Here is a 25,597-nt window from a genome sequence, read left to right on the forward strand (position 1 = left end):
AGGGATCTGTCCAAGGTCCACCGTCTGGCTGGAATACCTTGTGGAAGTTTAACTGTTATTTCTACCATAGAATGATCAGATAATATGGCGGGAATATAGGAGGCAAACACAGTCTTGGGGAATAAGTCTTGGTCAATAAGGAAGAAGTCAATGCGTGAATGGTGCCTGTATCTATGGCTATAGAATGAATAGTCTCTCTTGTTCTGATTCTTTATCCTCCAGACATCTAATAAGTTAAATTTTCTCTTCATGTTTTTAAGTTCTCTTTTAGATTTAGGTAATGGGGGTGAGGCAACCCTAGAAGTGCGGTCCAACTTGGAATCAAATACTAGATTGAAGTCCCCACCTAGAATAATGGGAACTTTTAATTCAAGAAAGCTATTTTTTAAGCTTATCAAAGCTTCTGGAGAGTCCTGATTTGGTCCGTAATATATTGCACACGTTACCTTAGTGTTTTTTATGACTAAAGATGCAGTCAGCCATCTACCTGTGTGATCAGTTTGATGCTTCTCAACTCTTATTCCACTATTAGTTCTAATAATTATTGCCACTCCTCTAGTATTTCCACTCTGTTCAGAGCAGAGGAGATCCTGTATCCACTTTTGATTTTTGAAGGCTGCCTTACATTCCTGCTGTTGAAGATGTGTTTCTTCTAAAAGAAAGATTTGACCCCCAGACTTATTCAAGAACTCACAGATTCTATTAAGTTTCCTTGTCTCTCTCAGTCCGTTGACATTCCAACTTATTATTTTAATTTTATTCTTCATATTTCAGCTATTGTTATTTTTACCACAAGGGAAAGGATGTCCAGTTATAAATTTAGCTCTAATTTCTACTCTGTTTGTGAATTGAGTTCTGCCCATTTCATCTTGTCTTGATTTATGAGGAAATATTTTACTCTTTAACACCCCAACCCCCCCCAACCACCTTCCTCCCCCCTTGAGGAACCTTCCTTTATTACCTTTGGCGATTATATCGCCATTTGGAGGCCCTATCCTCGATCTGGATTCTGATCCTGGCTCCATTTGTGTGATATACCTGCCACTATATTACACCTGAACCTACTTTTATTTTATTTTTAAGCGTTATGTGCTCCCCTTTTTTTCCCATGTATGCCCCATATACCCCCTTTTTTTCACCTTTATTCGCATATGTGTAGATTTTCATCATCATTTTTTTTTTACATTCATATATTATTTTTTTTCTTTTTTCATGTTATCTACACAACTACACATCTATTCTAAGCCTCCTATATTCTTTCAATCAAGGTTTTGTGATAACTGTTTCACTCGTACTGTTAATTATCTCTGGGCTTCTTTCACGCTAATAAGAAAGCTATTGACTTCATGGGGGGACGTAAAATTATATGTTTTGTTGTTCCATACCACTCGCAATGCGGCCGGGAACTTCATCATAACTTGTGCACCCAACTCAATTCCTGCATCCGAGCCCCCAACTCCCACTGCCTCTGCGCTGTCACTCTGCCAACATCCGATCTGATTAAATACTTAGAGGAATCAATTTGAAGTGTAGAATCAATAAGAGCCCTCCCTAGTATCAGTTCCTTTACTGAGTATGAAAGAAAATTTACCAGAATTTTTCTGGGGGCATTCCTATCCGGGTGACGTCTAAAGGGATCTCTATGTGCCCGCTGTATTTCATTCTCGAGGTTGATGTCTAGTCTGTCCTTCAGGACTCCTTCTCTCAACAACCTACAGATCAGGGATTTTACGTCTCCATTTTCAGCTCCTTCGGGAATTTTCAGAAATTTCAGGTTATTGCGTCTTGCGTGTATCTCCAGACGTTCCATGTCCTGCTGCAAAGACTGATTCTGAGCTTTTAAACTAGCTATTGTTTTTGAATGTGCCTGTGAGACTCTCGTAAGAACTGCTACCTCTCCTTCTAGAACTTCTGTTCTTGTAGCAATATCTCCTAGTTTGCTCTCTAGGTTAGTACACTTCTCAGTAATTTCTTTCTGATTCCCTTCGGAGATTTCAAATTTAGGTAGTAGTTTCGCCAGAAGGTCTTCACGAAGAGATCTAAATAAACCCTCCATGTCTTCAGCTTTCTGTTGCGATTGCTGCTCCATTCTTTGGCTACTCCCCTCAAAAGGGTCCGTTACCTCAGATGAGGGCTTGCCAAGAATACTGGGTGCTTGTAGTGAAAGGCTGATAGAGGTTCACAAGAGATCTGTGAGCTAGGGTTCTCCCTGCTAACAGCCTGGTTATCAGTGCTGAGGAGACAGCCCCCAAGATATTTTTCTGGTTCTACAAGCAGAGGAGCGTACTTATTTTGCAGCAACAGTGCGGTGCTTGGGCTGGGGCTCGGACCAGAGCTGGGCGTAGTGGCTATAGTAATAGTCATGACATTGGTGGATACCTGAGGTTCAGTCTGTGGTATCGCCTGTTTGACTGCTGCATCTAGACTAGATACAGTTTTCTCCATTATTTTGAAGTACGATTTTAAAGAGGGAGTAGGTTTTAACACCGTTGGGGTTTTTCTTTGTTTTTTTGCCTCTTCCATGTTATTCTTCTCTCTCCTTTCTCTTTTTTTGTCGTGGAGTTAAGGGGACTGGAGGCAAACCACGAGCTTGGTTAGATACAGAGTGTGAATATTCCCTCTCTGGAAGGGAGCGAAGGAGATATCTACTTCTTATAACTGGACGTGATGCTGTTTCAATGTCAACATTACTATTACTCTCCCTTTGGCTCCCTTCTTGTGGTAGAAGTTCTTTCAGGGCTACTAAGGGGGTCTGAATAGTCTTGGTAATTGTACAAGTGGAGCTGTGGTGTGTGTGTGGAGCCCACGGCGAGTTCCGTCGTTCTGGGAACTGCCTTCCTTGCTTCCCGCCGCTGCCCCTCGCCGCACCCGCTCCGCGGGTGCCGCTTCGCGGATTGAGGAGGCGGATTGATCCTTAAGGCGCTGGGCTGAGGAGGCGCTGGGAGAACAAACCATCGGGCATTGGCGCTAGCGGGGACTCAAAGACCCAGGAGTCCTTGCTGGATCAGGTGTGCGAGTGGACGCGCCCACCACCAGCCACGCCCCCCGCCTGACCAGCCAGTAAAAGGCGCGTGTCCCTGTGCTCCCTGGGACCCTACCTGCAAGTGGAGCTGTGGTGTGTGTGTGGAGCCCACGGCGAGTTCCGTCGTTCTGGGAACTGCCTTCCTTGCTTCCCGCCGCTGCCCCTCGCCGCACCCGCTCCGCGGGTGCCGCTTCGCGGATTGAGGAGGCGGATTGATCCTTAAGGCGCTGGGCTGAGGAGGCGCTGGGAGAACAAACCAGCGGGCATTGGCGCTAGCGGGGACTCAAAGACCCAGGAGTCCTTGCTGGATCAGGTGTGCGAGTGGACGCGCCCACCACCAGCCACGCCCCCCGCCTGACCAGCCAGTAAAAGGCGCGTGTCCCTGTGCTCCCTGGGACCCTACCTGCAAGTGGAGCTGTGGTGTGTGTGTGGAGCCCACGGCGAGTTCCGTCGTTCTGGGAACTGCCTTCCTTGCTTCCCGCCGCTGCCCCTCGCCGCACCCGCTCCGCGGGTGCCGCTTCGCGGATTGAGGAGGCGGATTGATCCTTAAGGCGCTGGGCTGAGGAGGCGCTGGGAGAACAAACCAGCGGGCATTGGCGCTAGCGGGGACTCAAAGACCCAGGAGTCCTTGCTGGATCAGGTGTGCGAGTGGACGCGCCCACCACCAGCCACGCCCCCCGCCTGCAGCGCCCTCTGACTTAAGGACTCGCAAGGCGCTCCGCGGGACGCGAGCGGGACGCCGAGCGAAGCCCGAGCAAAGGGCGGGCAGTCTGTGGCAGTCAGGGGCTGTCTGAGGCTGGGCTGGGCCACCCCCCTTTCTCCTACGTCCTCCACGTCTCCTATCCCCCTGAGTCTAACTGCAGGCTCCGGACCCACCATGTCCACCAGATCCGGTAAAGCCTTGAGGGGTGGCGGAGCTAGTGCTATAGGGGGTTCCACGATGATTGGAACAATGGACAAATTCATCACCCGGGTGGCTAACGTCATTGAAAAGGAGATCGCAATGACGGAACGCCGCCTTTCGCTTGACCTCCTTCCATCTAAGCGCTCCTCCTTGGGAACTGTGGCTCATGCTCTATCGCCGCCTACCCCCCCCGCCATCTCGCCCCAACCAGATGAGCACCATATTGCAGTACTAGAGGCTGGACTAGACAGGATAGAAAGCCTCATATCACTTCCCACCACAGGTAGCTGCTGTATCGAGGCTATTGCTTCTGGCCCACCCTCATACATAGCCAGCCCTCTTGACAACAGGTCTATCGCGGCTCCTATTGTTCCCTCACCTCACACATCACCTCTTCCCCAGATCCCATCTCCGCGGGTCCATAGGAAAAGGAAAAGGGGAATCAACACTAGGAGGGGGAATTATTCCATGCTTCATAAGCGTTCTAGGACAAAACTAAACAGGGGCACTACACACCAAGGCACTGGGGAGTTGGAACCCCTTAGGTCTATAGGCCCCTCCCAGCATGCAAGCGAGCCCCCGACACCGTCCCCCCTGCCCCCAGCCACACCGGTTCTTGCTAACCAGGTCACTTCTCTCGAGTCTCTCGAGAATTTGTTAAAATCTCTGTTTAACCCGTTACTTGACCAAGTTAGGAACCTGGGGGTTAGACTTGACAATTTTGAACAGGCAACTAGGGACAACTTTTTCTCCTTGAAAACCCTGCTGAAAGTGCAATCTAAACCTTCTGAATTCATCCCAGATAGGAATGTGGCTAGGGAGGCCCCTGTTGGCCAAACAACTAGAGTCCAGCCGTCATTGCCGGCTAAAACACCGGCCTCAGGGAAAGCCCTTGCCCCTGTCCCTCCGGCCGGTGCGAAGCGGCCGACGACCAGTGAACTCACCCATGTAGCTCAGGTGCACGGTACTACCCCCTCAGCAGTAACGGCACCTGTGCCGAACCCTGCCCAAAAGAGTCAACAGAAGAAAGGGACTGGCCTAAGTGCCCACTCGGCAAATGCTGCTTCTGATAAAACTATCGGAGCAGCACCTGCCGCTAGGGCTACTAAACCAACCTTCCCTCCCAAAAATCCGCCTGTGTCTAAAACCCCCTCTTTGCCAAAAAATCCTCCCCTAGCGGCCCCGGAGCATATTCCGCCACGCAAGTGCCCTCCGGTAAATCTCCCACCAGAATGTCACCCCTATGTGGTTGTCCTCACCAAAGTCCCCCTTTTAAAAGAATCTCAACAGGAAACACCCCAGGCGCTGAAAAACAAAGTCATTCACTGGATGAAAACTAATAGACCTCTTCCAGTGGGTGTAGATGGCCTGATCCTTGGGGTGCGCAGGGTGAGCTGGATCGGCCACGGGAAAAAACTATTTGAGGGCGATTGCGTGGTGGTTAATTTCCAAGACATAAGAGCTGCCCACGCAATATGCTCCCAAGGCCGTACGGCTGGAACGGGGGTCGATGTTGTCGACCTATCCTTCTTTTACCCAAGAACGTTCCCGACCACTCCACTATGCCCTGTCGGGCCCCCTCCTCTAAACATCGCCCACGGCCTTCCCTCCCCGGGAGTCTTCGCGCAGCATCTCTATCCAGCACCAGTGATGCAGAACTGGGGCTTCTGGGGCTGCTGACTCCTTGACGTTCCCGGGGATGATCTTGAGGTCCTAAACCCTGTTGCTGAGCCCATCCCCTCCCCAAAAACCTGCTGCCCCTCGACTGCACTGCAATCCCAGGATACCGCCAAGCATGCCCCAGAGCAAGGGGAAATTGGGGAAGTTCCCGGCTTACTGGTTGACCCTCCCGTTGTGGGGGCTGCGGAGACGCTGCCCCCCGTCGAGAACCGTAGCATTGCAGCTGTGACGGACCCCTCGTTTAGGGTTTTCAGCTGGAATGTGGCGGGTCTCGAGAGGAAGTTAGCGCTCCCAGACTGGAACTCGCTGGTGGAGCAATACTCCATATGCTTGTTCCAGGAAACCTGGAGCGGGGTGCCCCTGCATAAGGCAGGTTACTCCACCCACTTTCTGCCAGCAGCCCCTAGTGCAACCGGCAGGGGCCGCCCTTCGGGTGGCCTCCTAATTTGGGTGGCTTCAGAACTCAACTGCAGGGTGGTGGAGCGGGACACTAAATGCCCTGATCTCCTGAACATAGTGCTGAAAAACTCCCAAGGCCGAGTTATTTTAAATATTTTTAACATTTATGCCCGAGGCACAAAGGGGGGCAGAGAATCTCCAATAATATCTTGCTTAGAAGCCCAGCTCCGCTTATCACCTCTTAGGTCCTGCACCCTGGTGGGGGGCGATTTTAACTGCACTTTTGAGCCCCTGGACCTTGAAATCTTATCTGATCAAGAGGAACTCGATGCCAGGTGGGGGATCCCATCTCTTGAACTGAATCCCATTAAAAGGTGGTCAGAAGTGGCCCTCCAGATCAATTCGATAGCCATGGAGTTTGGCCTGAGGGCCGCTAATGGCAGGACCGGGTCTGACAAAGCCGGGGTCCACACTTACAATAGGCCAGGGCACACGTCACGGATCGATTACCTTCTCCTTGATATTCATCTGTGGAGCATGGTGGAGGACATGGTGGTTATACCATCTGTCGAGAGTGATCACAATCTTCTCTCTCTCACCATGTCTCACAGGTGGATATCCTGCCCCGTGACTAGAACTCCCTGTAACCCCCCCCCCCGGACCTGTCAGTAGTTGCCAACTGTGGTCGGCGGCTAAAGTGGGCAAAGTTAGCACTCTCTGAGGAGAAAACCTCTGCCATTAGGCAGCTTCTTGCTTCAGCCCTAACAAACTTGGACATCCAGGTGGACGGGTTGTCGGAGGTGACCCTGAGGTTCTGCACTATAACCCAGGCTATTGGCGATCTTTTCGTAGTGCCAGTCAATACAAATAGAAGGAAACCTAGCCCACAAGGCAGATTGGGCTGGTTCAATCAGAAGTGCAGGGAGGCGAAGTCACTTCTCATTGAAAGCAGTAAAGTCCAAATTACCATCTAGGACTAGGGTGGCCAGGAGGCACTACGCACTCTGTCAAAAAAATGCCAAAATAGAGTGGGAGGATAACTTCTGGCAGGACCTTCTGACCGCCAGTCGAGGGAAAGATGCAAAACGCTTTTGGGACCTGGTGGGCATTAGGAACCGTCCTGACGATACTTTGAGGCCCTGTACCATCAATGCCCAAACTTGGTTCTCCCACTTCCAAAAACTCTATTCTGCCATTGAAGGCCCACTAAATGACCCCTTTGTCACCCCGCCCTCTAGTCTGGCCCAAGACCTGGAACCCTTTACAGTTTTGGAGGTCACAAAACAGATCAAAACTCTGGTCCCACTTAAAGCAGCTGGCCCGGATGGCCTTCCAGGCGATCTCCTTCGAGCATACTCGGAAGAGTGGGGGGTAATAATTTCTGCACTCCTCAACGCAATTGTTGCTGGAGGTCCGGTGCCAGATTCGTGGAGAGGTGCTGAGGTGGTCCCCATTTATAAGAAGGGCAGTAGGGACCTACCTGGGAACTATAGGCCTATAAGCCTAATAGATTCGTCCCAGAAATTGGCGGGGAAAGTGATTTTGGGGAGGATTTCGCAATGGGTGGATGAAAACCACATCCTGTCCGACATGCAAGCCGGGTTCCGCTCAGGTACCGGAACCATCGAACAGGTATTTAGGCTCCTGCTACTACACTGGAAGGTGGTGGAGCTAGGCAAAGGCAGTCTTTCTTTGGCCTTCATTGACCTAAAGACTGCCTTTGACCTGGTTCCCAGGGAGGAACTCTGGAGGGTGTTACACAATCTAGGGATGCCCCGGTATTTATTAAACCTCCTTATCAAACTGCACAATAACACCTATGCTCAGGTTAGATGGGGGTTGAACGGGGAAAAGACCGATAAGATCAGGGTCGAGAGGGGAGTAAGGCAGGGCTGTGTTCTGGCTCCTACCTTATTTTCCCTCTATATCAATGGGGTGGTAGACCACCTACTCGGCGAACCAGCAGACGCTCCCACTCTGGGAGGCGTAAAAATTCCAACCTTGCTGTTCGCCGATGACACCCTCCTCATCTCTAAAACCCCCCAAGGTCTCCAGACATTGCTAAATCGCTTCCAGGACTTCTGCACCTCCAGGGGCCTTGTCATCAATGTGGAAAAGACTAAGTATTTAGTTTTGCACCCGCCCCGCAAGCTTGGTCGTCCCCCTATTTTGAATTCGATACCCCTAGAAAGAGTGGCAGAATTCGATTATTTGGGAATTCGACTCAACGACGTGATGAACTGGAACGCCCATATCAACAAAATGGTATTGACCCATAAAAGGGTGGGGGGGGGCTCTTCTCAAAGAGTTTAACAACTCAACTAAACATTGTGTTGCCCCTCTACTTGATATTTACAAAGCACGTGCGGTCCCTGGGTCACTGTATGGAGCCGAATTATGGGGTCTGGGTAAAGTGGATCTACTGTGCAAGGCGGAAAACAAATTCATCAAAGATCTCCTTGCCATACCATCAAGTAGTCCGACTATCCCAGTGCTCATGGATGCTGGCTGTAAAGCAATAGGGGACCAGGCTCGCCTTCGACCCCTCTTGCTCTGGGCCCGTCTGTGGAGGGTACCGGAGCTAAAACCCTACGCTGACGGCCTCGCTGAGGTGATGCACTCCGACGGCTGGCACAGAATCAAATGGCTGAAGAACATCAAACACCTTCTAGGGGATCTAGGCTTGGACTTTTGTTGGGATAGTCACTCCGCTCCCCCGAAGGAGACCCTAAAAAGACTGTTCTGGGAGTGGGTCCGCATGAAGCGCAACAGTAATCAGCACCACTGCAAAGCCACCGCAGCTTTTCTGCTGATAAAAGATGTTGTTGCCTACGAGCCATACATGGACCTAATAACAATTGCCATGGACCAGTCCCTGTATATCAAATTTCGGCTGGGGCTGTTACCCTTGGCTGATCTTTGTTCCAGGTGGAATAACTCCCAGCCCTCTTCACGATACTGTGCTCTCTGTCCCGACAAACCAGAGACTGTGCCACATTTTCTCTTTGAATGCCCTGATTACGGCCGACCAAGAACACGCTGGCTCGGCCCTATCTGCAGAGAATTGGGTACTCGCCAGCACTCTGTTGCCCTTCGGATTCTTTTAACTGACACAGCCCCCCCAATTGTTTGTGCCGTTGCCAAGTTTTTAAAATGGGCCTGGTTGATTAGACTTAGAAGACTGTCCATATCAATTTAATCTTCTTTTAACTAATTTATGATGGTCTAATGTGTTTTAATGTTTTTACTTATTGTACAGTCATACTCTTTTCGACATGCTGTTTTAACTTTTTGTATCGCTTTTATGATATATGCATATCGAAATAAAGCAATCAACCAACCAACCAACCAAATATGTGTCCATCCCCCTGAGGCCTGTAAGTATGTTGGTGGAAGCCTGTGACTGTAATGATAGCTTGCAATAGCCTCCACACGTAAGACTCTGCCTCTCTTCGAGTCCCCTGTACACAAAGACCACCCTTCGAATGCCTGATAGCTCTCCGCCCGCTTTTCCAGCCCAGGGACGATACCCGCTCACCGCCGAAGTCCGGCGTCGCCGAGGGTAGACTCTCGCAGACAATCGACTGACTCACTATGCGATCGCTCCACGCTCCCCCCAGTGTTCGACCTCTCTGCATCCAACGCCAGCGCTGAACTCAGCACCTACGCCCATCGGGCTGCCGGGTCCTAGTGCTCTTCTCCCCTCAGTTGGTTTCGGCTCGGCTCGGCAGGGATTCGATAAGAAAGAAAGGAGTAAAGTAATTATAATTAAAGCAAAGAGGAACAAGAAAAAGAGCCTCCCATGCTCATCGGATTATAATAGTCGTCCAGCTCCTAAAAGAATGCAGGTACTTCAATAGAATCCAGGCATACTCCGATCGAGGACTGAGCTCTCACGACTGGCGTCAGCCCGCCTCCATCTTCCTCACCTTCAGGACAGGACATTCTTAAACATTAAAACAATTATACTGTTTGCTAAATTCTAATATGTATTATTTTCCAGTTTCCAGGTATATTTTTCATTTGGGACCTCTTCACAGTAATGTGCCAAATTACCAGGTTTCTGATATAATAGACATATTGTATCAAATTACACATTGAGTTTATATGGGGTGACTCATTTCTTACATTAAAAAAAAATGTCCTTTGTATTGCATCATTTTCCTATTTCATTTTATGTCAATTGCTCTTTAATCAAAGCCAACGAGGGGTAAGCCACCCTATGAGTAATGCATAATTGATATTAGTAGCTACAGTTGTGAGCAGTTCCATATGAATTTGGGATGCATTATATGTAGTCAGTAATATTTTCTGGATCATTTATAAATTAACAGTTTAGTAGCTCATGTTTATTATTTAAAATGTTACAAGGAGAGAACAGTTTAAATTTAGACCAAATATTATAGTCTGAGCAGATGTTATTGGTCAGATTCTGATAATTGATGTAAAGTAGCTGTTTGAAATTCTGATAAATTTATGTTTCCTCTTTTAGTATGTTGAATATCAAGAACATTGATCGGGAGCATTTACCCTCAGCTAATATGAGTGGCTTCTGTTTTTTTACCCTAAGACTGAATAATGTTAATTATCCCAGTAAATATTGTTACAGTGTTATTGATGAGAAACAGGTCACCATCTGTGTATAGTAGGATCTTCTATGTCTGTTCATTTACATTCATAGCTTCCAGCTAAGTGATAGGTAGTGTTGTAAGGTTTAACAGGACCTACGCACAATTCTCCATTTCACTTACACGTTTAAACTTTTTTTAAATCAAATCTCATGCCAAGGAAATATCTGAACAGAACTGACTTGTTTATACTTAAGTTAAGTATAGAGCATTTAAAAAATGTCCTTCACAGTAGCTGAGACACCATAAGCAATTTGGCTGATTCATGGATTTATCTCCCTACCGATTTCAACTTTTGATATTACATCTTGTAAAAACACTTTCAAGTAGGCAGATATAAGGCGTTAGGGGAAAGATTTGTGTACGAAACATGCATTCTACCTTTCAATTACAGGTATTAGAATGGAGAAACTAAAGTTTTTCTCAGCGGAAACAATAGCAAAACATCATTTGACCATTCATCAGTCTGTAAAGAGGTAACGCTTCATGGTTTATGCAATTTGTCCATGGCCTATTTGGCGTGTTATCTGAAGGGTGGCCCTACTTCCTTTGTTCGGCAGTATTAAGATTACTTTCAAATGTAAGTTATTTGATTCTGAATGACCAATGTTGTTGTGGGATAAAACTGGGAGTACCATATGTGGTAACAGTTTAAGGCCGTGTCTGGGTGTTGTAAGGTTCACAGGACCCACACACAAGTCTCCATTTTAGTTACAAGTTTAAACTTTTTACATGCCTTGCTCTTACACAATAACATACTTAGGAATAATGTTGCTTGCAGCACAATTCTTAATAAGCATTTTATTGTGTTATTTGTGCACTCTGTCCAAGGCTAAGGAACATTGAATGTGATGACCTTGCATTTGGTTGTCTGCTTGGAGACCGTTCTGAGTCTTAAGACAAGCAATCACATCAGCGCTGCACCTCTGACACAGTGCGATTGGAACAGTGCTTTTATTATATAAACTACCTCTGAGCCAAATGTGGCAGAAGAGCACTTTCTACAGATTATCCTGGAATTCTGTGTCTGTGATTGAGATGCAGCCCTGCTGAGGCCAACCTTTATCTTAAACCAGATTGGCTTCCTGATACATCATACAGAAGTATGGGGATTGGGTTGTCCAAAGAGATCTGGCAGAGCGTACTCCCACTATGCTCTTTATAGTGTAGGTAGTATTAGGTAGGAGTATAAATATAAGCATAATCCTACTGTAATGTTATAGTGGTTAAACTTTTATCTTTTTTACCATTCTTGCAATGCTGGTCCAAGTGCTTTGTTTTAACATACTAATAATTGCAGCTCACGCTTTTAACACAAGAAAGTAATTGTTTCAATAAATGTTTAAAAAGCCAATTTGTATCATTCTTGTGTCTCCCTTGGGCATTTCTGAGTAACAATGAAAGGGTAGATCTGTTTCCACAATTTCCTTGGGGTTATGGTCTGAGGTTGCAGATACCTTCTGGTACACTGGTAGGTTAGGGGTTCCGATGGCATGCAGTGAGCTAGCTAGAAATTGGGCCAATATACTGTGATGATACGTATCGACTCAGTACTAAATATTCTGACGGGTATGTTGTCCAGATATACTGTCCTACTAGATTCACAGGAATCTTATGACAGAAGCTTTGGAGTTAGATTTGTAGCTCCTTTGAAGCATACCTAAATGAGTATTCCTATGGCCTGGGCGTGTTTGAGTTAGATGATGCCTCTTCTCTTTCCAGATATTCCAGACATGCACTTCAGATGCTCTAGTAGGATTTATCTTTGATATTATTGGTATGAGAATTGCAAGTGGAAAGGCTATTATTTACAGGAATCCCTTCTCACATTTATAGAGATCACATGATTGTGTGCAGGATGGCCTATTCGTATGAAACTGATAGTAGTTGTGCCTATGTTGATTTTGATTGTTGCTTTTATGGTGTGCTAATACACCCTCATGCTTACCTTTTAGAAACTGACAGCAGTATGTTTGAAACAGCTCAGAATGAACAAGAACCAGGAACTTGGCAACATAAAACAAATCGGGCAGGCTGCTACTGACCTCAAGGTAAGCAAATCACTCCTCTCCTCTATTGTACTTCTTCTACAAACCTACACACTTTTCAAAAAATGATCACAATGAATTGGTATACTAGCCAGTCCTTGTATACTAAACATGCCCATTAGATAATGAGGACTCTCTCCCAACAATATTTTTTAAATATTAAGTTATGATGCAGTGTGGGCATGAATGGCATGTTTTACTGACTGTATTGGCACAATGTGTTTGATCATATGGAGATTGTTGAAGGTGGGTTTGTTACTTGCATTTAATATATAGCCATATTTGAGCTAAAAGTGCATTTAAGACATGCAATGGGATTAGAGAGCTTTCTAATATCGGATTTAGCAGGTATCATAATAAAGAATTTCCTTATGTGATGTGACTGACCATGTGTTAAGAGAAAACGTACATGCAATCTCCTATAGGGGGGCTGATGTGGTACATATCTGCTCCAATACATCACAGCAGGAAATTATGCCTATCAGTAGTCAAAAGTCATTTCTTTCACAGGTTATGGAGCATTTCAAGCACTTAATTTCTAATAAGTTTCATTACTTTAAATCACTCTACAGCTTTCTCTTTCTTTAATTTATTTATAATGTTCCCTCTTCCCAATATTCAGTTACAGCGTCACTAACTTGTGCTAATAAATTAAAACTCATGTCAAACCATGTAAAGACTGGTTACACATGCAACATAGATCCAGAAAATTCCAGAAAATGGCACTCAATACAATACAAAATCGAAAACTACAACTATCGGATTCATCACCAAAAATGAGAATTTCCACAGCTTTGTGTGATTGAACATTGATTAAAACCAAACGCAGATGCATAGAAACATCATTTTAAGGAATCTAGATCTATTCACTTGGATTATAAACATACAAATATAGACCTAGAAAAACAATTGCCATGTAGTCTAATTCATGATAACAAATCTAACAGAAAATGAGAGCAAATAACACCAATTCAATCCTCAAGTTGGAGAACCATAGCAAGTGTGGCTGGATAAGTTATGTGGAGCAGGAATTTAGGGCCATATTATCAAGAACAGGCGATAAAATGATAGCCACTTTATCAGCAGGAAACTGCCGCTAAAGCGGCGATAATGGGCTTGATAATATGCCCTTGTGAATTCCCATAGCAGCCCAGGTTAACACCAGAACCTGGTCTGCTATGGGAATTCACAAGGACATATTATCAAGCCCATTATCCCCGCTTTAGTGGCAGTTTCCTGCCGATAAAGCGGCGATCATTTTATCGCTTGTTCTTGATAATATGGCCCTTAGCGCCTTAGGCTTGTCGAACCTCTTTAGACTTCCAATGATATGCCGGGACTTTTCCAAGAGGCGGCTGGCTGAGAATTAAAAGACAAGGGCCCAATACGTCCATAGGGAGAAGAACTTTGATGCGCAGATGGTGCGGCTGTATCATCTAACTCCCCCAATTGTGGAGGTTGAGTTTTTATACCTGGCAGTGGTCCCACTCTCACACTATAAGTTTATTCTAACGAGATTCCGTCTAAATCTAATTCCACTAATGCTGGGGTATCCAGACAGAAGTTTGAGGCATTCTGATTTAGCAAAATGCCCATGTGACTCTAAGTCGATACAGAATGATTTGCACTTGATATTTTTCTGCACTTTGTATGCCCTAGAAAGAAAGCGTTTTATTGTTCCAATTTTAAAGGGACATCATTTTAGTCAATGCCAGGTTGCATTGTATTTTTTAAAATCGCTCCCGAATGCATTTACGTGTTTCACAGTAGCATCCTTCCTTTGGGCATGTATGAGGAAAAGGAAATATGCTCTTTAATATTGAATTATGAGAAACGCCTATATGTTTACAGCGATTAAGGGGAGCTCGGTTTTATGAAAGTATTGTGACTGGTTATATTTTAACTGTTTTGTAAGTGAGTTTATGTACTTTTATGATATTTATATAAAAGATCCAACAAAGTTTATAAATGAAATGAAAAAACACCAATTCAATCAATAGTGCATTTGTTTGCACCAATAAGAATCACATTTCCGATCATGTGCAATACACGGTCAAAGGTTTTTCAATATCTGTTCTAAGTACTGTTGCCTATTAGGAAGCAACCATACTGGTATAATAAGTTATATGCAAAGGTTACTATAAGCCAAGGCCAGATTTATTGGATTTTCAGTGCTTGCTTTGTAGGTGAACTGTGCCAGAACATCAGGTTAAATGAACTGCTGGGTCAGTCATTTTAGGCTTCTCATCCTTCAGTATGGCAGTAGAACATTTGAAAATTGTTATTGGTAATGTAGTGGTTACAGCAACACAAATGTTCCTTTACTATTTGTGCATGATACATGCACCAAGTACCAGCATAGCTTGCACCATAAAGAGCAAATCAGTTCAATCCTGTATGGTTATGGTCACTGTTCAGACCATCTAATCACATTTTTGGTACTTTTCTCATGAATTTTATGCCAATTAAAAAAAAAAAGTGATGGTGTAATGCTTGAGTTAATTACATGTGCTACATTTCAGTCCATCATTTTCTTGTCCTCTAGGCCACTGCAGGCAGCTATAAGACACATGTAAATCAAACGTTATCTTGCTCCAAACTGTCTACAACTGCTAGGCCAAATCCCCTTCAGATTGATACACAGCAATCCTAGAACCAGCCTTTTGAAGCCTTTTCAGTGAGGTGCAGATTGAGTCCATTGGCACAGTGAACTTTCTGATCTCTGTCTGGAGTGACAGTGTGCTACGATGGAGACTAATGTGGCCTGAGTGATCACCAGAGGCTGAGGATAATTCAAGCATTCCATCCATAACACATCAGCTTTTCTTATTATGATGATTATAAAATCCCCTGAAAACAGGATTTTTATACATATGTAAGGGCCCAACCTAGCTGGGTGAACTTCTAACACTTCAAAGAAGGCACCAGGGATAAATATTGGTCCTTCAGTCTTAACTCTTCAGATCACTTTTGGATCTGTGGACTCTTCCAGGAAGAAGGACTGCCCAGATGTGTAGTCTGCCGTGTTGCCCAAGTCCTGCTGTGCTGACTAAGGACTCATCTGCTGCTGTGAGCTGACCTGCTGAATCCAGCTTGCCTGTCTGGAGCCAGAACTCCAGGAAATCTCCAAGGGTCAGTCGGCTGGCACCCCTGTTCAAGCCACAGGTACATAACAGGCTTCTTCTCCGTAACGCGACTCTATGTATCTAGGCACAGCACGACGCAGCTCAGCACCGACGCTGGTGAGCGTAACACATCTCATCCCCTGTATGGACGTATTTCAGCACAAGTCCTTGCAGACCCCGGTGGCTGCGTTGTTGCCGAGGCAGCTTTACACCAACACTAGCCCATTATGACACATTGTGTCCCCTGTGTGGAAGCAACGCAGTGCAAGTCTCCGTAGCCCCAGGGGCTCCCTCAACAATGTTGCAAGGCCCTGCATTGCAAGCTCTCATCGTTTTCTTATAGACTCCGCTGCTTCATGATGCATGTAAACGCCATAGCTTGCATCACAGCTCCTCGTCAACTCTTCAATGTGAGCCCTTGCAGCTTGACGCAAGGATTTCACATATCAACAACCAGGCCACATGGTACTTTTGCAGCGGACTGAACTCAGTCTTGTATCCGGCTCACACTGCATCATGGTCAGCCTGAACTTGTGGTATCTGTTACAGAGTCAGATAACCACAGTTGGCACTTTTTGCTGCTTAGTACTTGATTGCTACAAAATATTGAAAACTGCAAATCTCTGGTTTTACTAATGGATTTTTGTCATTTTGGTCTCAAATAATTTAGTAAAATGTACTCTATTTTTCTAAATTGGTGTGGAATTTGTGTGGTGTTGTGTTTTCACTTTATTACTTTTCATGTGCTGCATACATACTTTTTGCCTCTCTGTTAAGCTTGCCTGATTTTGTGCCAAGCTACCTCAGAGTTAAGCACAGGTTAATTAAGTGACTAGGTGGCAGATGTATCAAGGGAATTTTTAGTCGCAAACGCTGCGATTTGCAAAAAAGCAGCGTTTGCGACCAAGAATTAGCTAAATGGAATGTATGAAGAAAAATGTATAGCAAACTTAAGGAATCGCAAAATTTGCGATTCCTTAATTTTGCATCAAGCATTTCAATTTAGCGATTTTCCATTAAGAATTCGCAAATTACCACCAACTTCAAGTTGGTGGTAATTTGCGAATTCTTACAAGAAATGCACTTTTTTGCATTTGTGAAGGTGCCATGTGGCGCACATACATGCCCATAGAGCATGTATGTGCGCCATATGCGCACACATGTGAATTTCAGGGGTGCTGCAAGGTGTCCTTAGGACACCCTTGAAATTATTCTCAATTTGCTATTCTCAAATTGAGAATACATTCCCATTCATTCCTATGGGCCTCCTGGCCCATAGAAATGGATGGGAAATTATTCCTTAATTTCGAATTCGCAATTTGCCATTCGCAATTAAGGAATAATAAGAAAACGCGATTTTTTTACATACATACCATTTTTGCAATTCTCAAATAGCGATTCTCCAAAAATCGCTATTAGAGAATCGCAAATAGGTATTTTGATACATCTGCCCCTTAGTGGTTCTCGCAGATGGGGATTGTGGCTGCTGCTTGAGAAGGGCTCAGCCCCTCCAAAAGCAACAACCCAAATTCTCACAAAGAACTATAATCTGCCCTCTGGTTGAAATTGCTGTTAAGGATTACTATGCAGCGCCAAAAGCAAAACGTTACAAGAGCCTACATTGTTCATTCCCCCTTCAGAAACGTCCATCTAACATTATTTGCAATTTATAATACACTCTTCACAGTGGTCGGTTTAGGATTTCAAAATGTTATTGTGTCAGTTGTTTAATTAACTAAATCTACTTGTTAGCGTAAATGGAAACTTTTTTTCAAATATACATTCCACGGTGCTTTTCAAGGACAGGTTGGTGGGTGTCACAATCGGGTGTCTGAAAAATTGTCCATAGAACACTTAACCTAAGTATTGTACGCACGTCCATCTGTACAAAAAGTCAGAATAATCTTCCATCGGGTTCCAGGGCTTGAACGTGACCCCTCTGCAAGGCAATGAAGCAACAGATTACGAGTAAATAAGCAAACACTAGCTACAAATACATTTTAAAAAGATAGAAATATTACAGAAAGTGAATCTGAAGTTACGAAGATGTACTTCTTTGAACTGTAATTGCCAATAATTACAACATTGGTCCTTTTGCCTGTGGCAGAACAGAAAGCAGCCGATTGATCCTGGAAATAGGTACTTCGTTGCTTCATAAACGGAAACGAAACATGAAATATATATACCCAATTTTGCTTTGCCTTTTGACTCCTCTTGGTGGGAAATTCTTACGTTTGGGCATCCTCCTTTATTACATCTTGTTCTTCTTGTCACTTGCTCAGATATGCACCTTTCCTGAAAACAATATTCTGCCCTTTTTAGAATAGGGAACAAGTAAAATTCTAATTATATTATCTAACCACACTTACATAGCCCATAATTGCTTATCTTTTATGACTTTGTTTTTATCTAGCAATCAGGACTGTCATAAACTGATCTTTCTAGTTTTTTGCTTTGTACAGTATCCCACAGCATCTTACCAAATACCCCCAAACCAGTCATTTCAAAAGTCCGACAACACTCTAGGGGGCATATTACCAAGCCTGGCGATATTAGATTATCGCCGCTTTAGCAGCCGTTTTTGCCCGCTAAGCGGCGATAATTATAGTGCCCTATTAGCAAGCTGTCGCTAACTGATGTTAGCGACGGCTTTGAGGCGATAGCGAGCGGTTTGGGACCCGCTTTGCATGTCAGCGATATTTATCGCTAATGACATGCAAAGTGGGCATACCCAACCTGTTAGCGACTGAAAGCAGTCGCTAACATCACTATCGCCAATTAGCAAGGCAGGCGTAGGGATGGAAATATTTGCGTTAAGGGCGAATATCTCCAAAAGCTAACGCCTGCTCAGACCAGTTCTTAGCCATTATATCCAATGGGAGGTGGATATTATGGCTAAGACCATAATGTGTAAATATCGCTGTATTCTCAGCGATATTAACGCATTTCGCCGCTATCGCTGGATATTTTATCGCTTTAGAGATAAACGTTACTAGTAGCACGTTATCTCTGTGATAATATCCGGCGATGCTTGGCGATAAAAAAAAAACTCGCTAAGCCCATTTAGCAATAAATATCACTAGTTGTTGGTAATATGCCCCTAAATTCTGTCAAATCACTCCAATGCAGCAGATTGCATCTTGGCAAGTTTTACCTTTTTTAAAACCTTTTTTTTTATATCCTCAGGCCCACGCTCTGGCAAGCAAGACTTGGTTGACGGGAAAATTTGCAGAACTTCGGCTACTGCTAGATGAAGAGGAAAAGGTGGCAAAAAAATTAATTGATGAAAAAACTCAGTGTGCCCTCTGGGCATATGATGCCCAGATTGAGTCATGCAGGGATCGAATTAATAAGATTGACAATTTCGCCGATAAGGTTATACAGATGCAGCAATGGTGTGACCCGGTCCAGCTGGTGAAGGTAAGCAACATTTGGGAGAACAGAGCATTTGGCTTCTCTCTTTTCATACTTCTCTTCAAATCATCTACATTTTTTATTGATAAGGAGTCCCAAGTTTCTGAGGTAAGTTTGAGGTCAGGAGCGCAATGGCATTTGCATGTTTTTAGCATTGTGAGGAAGGTCTTTTACCTGCATGCCAGTTCATGTTTAGGTCTGGCTAGACAGCGTAGCTGTCGCCAGCCCCCATGCAACAGAAAAATAATGTTCTGGAGTACTACAGAGTGGGACTGTGGATCTGCCCAGATGGTGGTACATCAGAGTACAAGCGATTTTGTAAGGGTGGTTAGTACGGCGTGATTTTGATTTGTCAAAATCTGTGTGCTTCCAAAAAAGAATGCTTACCCTTCAACCAGCTATTTAGCAATCAAAGCTATTGTGTTTGGCTTTCCACGCACATGCCACTTGGGATGTATGGATCTTGTCCTTTAAAGTCATACAAATGCCACTCTGATGCTAACAAGTGGTGTTTGTTTTTCTCTAGTTGCCATGAGTGAAAGCTTTGTTGGTTATGATGGCAAGCTATTGACCAAGGATATAGGTTGATTTGCTTATTATGAAAATGTACAATAAAGGCAGTGGGTCTGAAATTTGTATTGTGAAAAAGATATGTGAAAGTCAATAGGCATTTAGGGGTGGATTGTAATTACTATTTTAAAATCTGCAAAGAGGTATTTTGTTATCTGGACTCTCAGAGTTTACAGGAATAGGCAAGGGTTTTAGTGTTGTTTACCACTTCTTATAAACCGTGGTTATAGAAGGTTTGCTCTGTAATATTCTTTGTTAGGTTCTCTTAGGAAATCAAGGTTTTGCTTTGGCAACTGTAATGTTGTTTAGGTTTCTAATTTTTTGACTGTCTGTCCGATGATTGCCTTGTTCGAAAGCTTACGTTCCATAAAGTAGGCCCAAGATGGTTCTGGTCAAGTCAATGATATAGGATTCAGACCTTAAAGGTTCACTGATAGTTATGTCGAAGCCATAGGTCTGATCTCTTTATTATGAGACGTTATGGCAAAGGAAGTAGATTTGGTTTATTTATTGTGCAACGCATTTGTCAAAGCCAGTAGGACTATAACTGTGGTTTGCTTTCATGCTGTGTTGCAAGCTGTAGACAGGTATTTTGTTAAATAAAGTCTCACAGATTGCCATAGTAGGCAAGGGATTTGGCATTGATGACCTACTCCAACAAACCATGTGGATAGAAGATTTGCTGTGAGTGTGATATTCCTTATCAGACCATTTTAGGACGGATTTTATAGTGCTTTGACAACTGTCTTTTTATCACTCTGTACTTGATGCTTATGCTCAAAACAGTAGGTGTGAGCTGGTTATGATGACAAGGCAATAATAAAGTATATCAGCCTGATTGGAACATTATAAAAAGTTGCCAGATGCTGTATGCCTGACCTGTTTTTTATAAAAGTTACAACAAAGGCAATCGGTTTAATTTATTTATTATGAAGTGCATACTTTAAAACGAATAATCCTTTAACAGTGGATTGTTATAGTAACATGTTAAGCCTTCAGACATGTATTTTGTTACATGATATCTCACAGATTACCTTTGTAAGCAAAAATTGAGGTGTTGCACCTCCCCACCCCCTGACAGAATTTAGGCGTAGAAGATTTGCACTGTGTTAATTCTTGCTAAATGTGTAAATGTGTTTGTATTTATATAGCGCCTTCTACCCAGAGGTCTCGTAGCACTGTATTCATATCGCTGTGGAACCCTTCCTGGCTTTCCTGTGAGATGTCCACTCCTGGGCACTACCAAGGTAAAGCCAGGCATCCAAGCGCTGCTGGGGCTGTTGTGGAGATTAAGCAAGCTATTGCCCAGAGTCACAGAGTGGGACCCATGATTAGACTAGGCATCGAGGCGAGAATTATCAGGTCCGGGGAGATTGAGACCAAGCGCCGCTGAGAGGGGAATTGAACCCTGGTCCCGGGCCAGACCTCTGCATCAGGGTCTACCGCTCTAACCATTGAGCCACGCTTCTCCACGATAAACTCTTTAGAAGGTCTGACAGGCTTACACTCACCACAGGGCAATAGATCTAATGGCTGAAGCACTCTGCTTGCATCCATGATATCACTTAGCATGGAGCAATGGGTAAGCCACTTCAGACATTGGCTCTGTTGCCCCATGAGTAACAGCATTTTTGTGTTCATGTGCACATCAACCTGAAAGTTATTGCGCTTCAGTGCCAGGGCTGCCAGGTCATTACTACAGTTTTCCATTTGTTTCTCGTATTTCATTCCTTCTCATCTTTTTATGTTCATTATTTTTCAAGCATACTACAGCTTCTTAACAGTGCTAACAGGTTGATTGCTTGTCATTCATTTCATCTGCAGTGTGCTGCATCTCACAAAGCCACAGCCTCTGGACCAAGCCCCTGTCATGGAATGATATCGCCCATAGTTTCACCATTTTACTGTTCTAAGATGGCCAACCGTTTAATTCTAAATGTGGTGGCCAAGCTGGGCCTTCAAAACAATGAAACACCATGTACATTACCATTTCAAGTCGGCCACCAGCCACTATGTTTAATTTTATTTATTAATATTAACACATGCCTGTCATTTTTAGGCTGCAGCATATTTTCGTGTTCTACTTTTTTTTAATTTGTATTTATCTATGCATATATTGAGTTTGTGTGTGAGTTTATTGTGGCTGTGTAAGTATAGGAATGCAAGTGGGGAGTGAATTAATGCATGGGTGCTAAATGAGCAGCAAAGTGCATGTATGATGACTTATTGAATGCTTAAATCCATTATTGGCTGAGGAGGCACTTTCATTTAAAAGTCAGACCTATTGGCATTGATACTTATTGTCTTCCTTTTCTCATCCTTGCACAGGGTCAGACTGGCCTAAAGGTAAATCTGGCAGTGCCAGAACAGCTCATCTGACAGGCCAGTGTGTAGCTGGACTTTCGGCTGTTTGTGGGCTGGTTGTTACAGTTGATTTTCCTAATATTACCACAAACATCGCCTGCAGCAAGCACAACAGCATGCCTTACCCATACGTCCCTCCTCCCAGTCATTACAACATGAGGTGTTGTCCCCTCATGACAGGAACGAAAAATAAAAGGACCCTTGAAGGGTAGTCCCACCCCACCTAGGTGCCATAAAGGGAGCTGACACTCCTGCCTTCTCCTGTTTTTTGTTTCCTGTGACTGGAACAAGGATTTGGATGGCCTTGCTGGGCTGGGACTCTCTAGGGGGTCTGCTTACTCCTCTTACTGGGCCTGAAGGAGTGGTGGCCTCCAGCGTGGGAGGAGCTTTAAGAGGAGGAATTTGCAACTGTGTTCCACCTCCTGCAAAGGTGTGATTTGGTCTCCGCCTAAGCTGCAGTTGATTAGGAGATGTCCATTTCTTTTACTTTCATCTCCCGTCCTTGTAAGAGAGGGGTGTCTGGAGTATTTTTTTGCCTGCGCAATGGTTTTAGACTCACATGTGAACATAGGAAGAGGTCGTCCTGCTCATGCGCATCCTTTTTCTACATTTAAACATTTGGTTTTAATAGTGAAGAGTCTTTCCTACTGATTATTGCTATTTATTGAAGGTCTTAGTGCCAGGATGGGCAAGCATCTGGCACACTCCCCCATCGCCTTCTGTCTCATCCATCCTTTTCTTCTGACCATTCTCCTTCCACTAGGCACAAGAGGAAGCATAGTGAGGAGGAGAACAACATATGTTGGATTGTTTTGGATACTTTGGCAGCCTTTGGATGAGGCCCCTTTTGGACACTCTAAAAAGGGAACAGAGGGGTCTCCGAATTTAGGGGACTGGGACAGCCTGGATGAAGCCCCTAACCCATCCAAGTTGAAGAGAACATACATTTCTAGAGAAATGTTATCAGACTTATTCACCTATATCTGGGAGAATATTGGTTTCTCTCCAGTTGAGAAGCAGGGTACCTCTGAGAACACTTTTCTGAGACCGTTTCAAAAGCCCTCTAATGTAGGATTGCCAATCCATCAATTTGTTACAGATGTGATTAAGCAGAAATAGTAAGATGCTGGCAGGATTGTCTTGCAGAGGTTTTTAGCTAAACTTTATCCCCTCGAAACTATGGACACTATTTAACTGGATAATGTACACATGTGGAAAGCTTTGTGGGCTATTCCTCTATGATAGAGGAAAATATTTTGAAGGACGTGTCTGATAAAAAAAATAATTCTGCCTTGAATAAAGCATGTTCAGGACCTCATTGGGCAATGAGGGCTGGTATTTATGGTGCTTATAGTGCACAATTGTTCAGCTCAGATTGTTTTCAGCAATTCAGAATGATACAGATTGACTTCCTTTGCTAGTGACATGGAGCATAAAGATTGAATTTCTGTTGGATATTTTTTTAGATGTAGCAAGATCAGAGGCTCTTACTAGAGGAACATTGAAAGTAAACGTAACCTTTATCTTAAAGACTGGAACACTGAAGCAACTCATGGAGTGGTTGCACTAAACATTCCTTTTGAAGGTTCTAGACTATTTGGCATTGAATTAGAGGAAAAACTTTGTCTTCTTTTTTAAGAAGCGGAAGTACTCTTCCACCTTTCAACGTCATTCCTCATGGGGTGCAAGTTTCTCTAAAATGAGTTCCTCCTTGCATCAGCCTTCAATAATGCAACAGAATTAAGATCGATCCTCAAAATTTAAATTCAATGATTTTTTTTCAAGTCTTCCAAGAAGCAGAAGCAGTACACAGGTAAGAAAAGTCTGTGCTGCTTTCTTTGCTGGGGAAGTGGGCTTACCGTCAAGGGTGGGTGGTCATATTCAACAATTTGCTTCTCAGTGGCATCTAGTAGCAACGTATTGTTGGGTTCTGAAAGTTGTCAGGAAAGATTACCTGATATAACACTTGTCATACCCTGTTGATATGAGGACCATTTGTACTCCATTGCCTCAAGATCCAATCAAAAGGAAGGCATCACTGAGGGGGATTGTGGTATTTCAGGAGAAGGCTGTCATTGTGCCAGTCCCTGAGAAGGATTCTGGACATCAAGTGTATTTCATTGTCTTTTTAGTTCCGAAGTCCTCGGAGAACTATTGTCTGGTCTCCATTTAATGGATCTCAATTCCTTCATCAGAAGCATCTGATTCAAGATGGAAGTGCTGAAAAGAATTATTGCTCTGATCCGGAAAATCACTTTCTCATAAGCTTGGATCTCATAGAATTTGACCTTCCCATTCCATCTGCAAAACATCATCACACATTCTTTAGGTTGCGGTGGAGGATCACCATTGGCAATTTAAGGTTCTCAGCTTTGGCCTAAAATCAGTCCTAAAGGCATTCTTGAAAATGATGGCTCCAATGATGCACCTACATTGTTAGGAAATCCAGTTTTTTTTCTTACCTCGGTGACTGGTTTCTGCATGCACAAGATCTGGACCAGATTCGCCAGTTTTGGGAAAAGACAAGTGAAGTCAAATCCGATTTGGGTCTTCTGTTGAAACTTCGCAAGTGTCAGCTGTTTCCATCCAAAGATATGTTTTTCATTTGGGCTTGATTCAGAACAGACCTGGGGAATGTTTTCAATCAAAGAGAATATTTTTTTAGCTTTATTTGGCAGATTGCGAACTTCAATCCAGGGAGCAATGTCTTGCACGGCTTTGGTTGGAAGTCCAGGGTTACATGGCAGCAACCGTCCATACAGTATATTGGGCAAGAATTGACAACTTTGTCCTCTTTTGTGGAATCTTAACAGTCCGCAGTTTAGGGAAACGCGCTGCTGATAAAGATAATTCCATTGCAACTGGAAGTCATGCACAGTCCTTTGGTGGGTGGATTCCTAGAATCTATCCAAGGGGGTAAGGATGCAGCCAGAATGCCCATTGGCTCTAACTATGGATGCCGGCAGCATCAGTTGGGGGGTGACTCTCCTGGACAAGACCTATCAGGTCACGTTGTCTTTCCTAGAAAGTCGCAGATCATCAAATTGGAGAGAGCTAATGAGAATTTTCCAAGCTTTGAAGTAATTTCAACATGAACTATTTCAGAGGATTATGTTAGTCAAAACGGTCATCGTAGTAGTGGTTCCTTACATCAGATATCAAGGGAGTACACGTTCCAGATCTCTCTGTGCTATATCAGCCCAGTTAGGTACTTTGGTGGAGCTACTTGATGAATGTGCTAGAAATGCACATCAGAAGAACTGACAATGTGGCAGCAAACAGTCTGAGCAGAACGTTTCTGACCTTGCAGGAAAACACATTATTTAGAATTACTTTTCAAGAAATTTGCTAATGTTTCAGTAGACCATTTCTGGATCTGTTTGCAGCTTCACAGGTTCTGCTCCAGGTTTGAGGAAGAAGGAGCCTGGGGAGTGGAAGTGTTA

The 25,597-nt window shown here is 44.2% G+C and overlaps 1 protein-coding gene across 1 annotated transcript in view; it reads left to right on the forward strand.

Moving 5' to 3' along the window:
- The window catches only part of TRIM14 (tripartite motif containing 14), a 178,921-nt gene that overhangs the window by 45,884 nt on the left and 107,440 nt on the right, over positions 1 to 25,597 (forward strand). Inside the window, exons 2-3 of the mRNA XM_086961665.1 lie at positions 12,589 to 12,684; positions 18,993 to 19,226. Of these exons, the coding sequence (XP_086817791.1) occupies positions 12,589 to 12,684; positions 18,993 to 19,226 (330 nt within the window). The remainder of the gene's footprint in view (positions 1 to 12,588; positions 12,685 to 18,992; positions 19,227 to 25,597) is intronic.

The sequence above is a fragment of the Lissotriton vulgaris genome, chromosome 3_1, assembly GCF_964263255.1.
Source record: "Lissotriton vulgaris chromosome 3_1, aLisVul1.2, whole genome shotgun sequence".
Lineage (NCBI taxonomy): Eukaryota > Metazoa > Chordata > Amphibia > Caudata > Salamandridae > Lissotriton > Lissotriton vulgaris.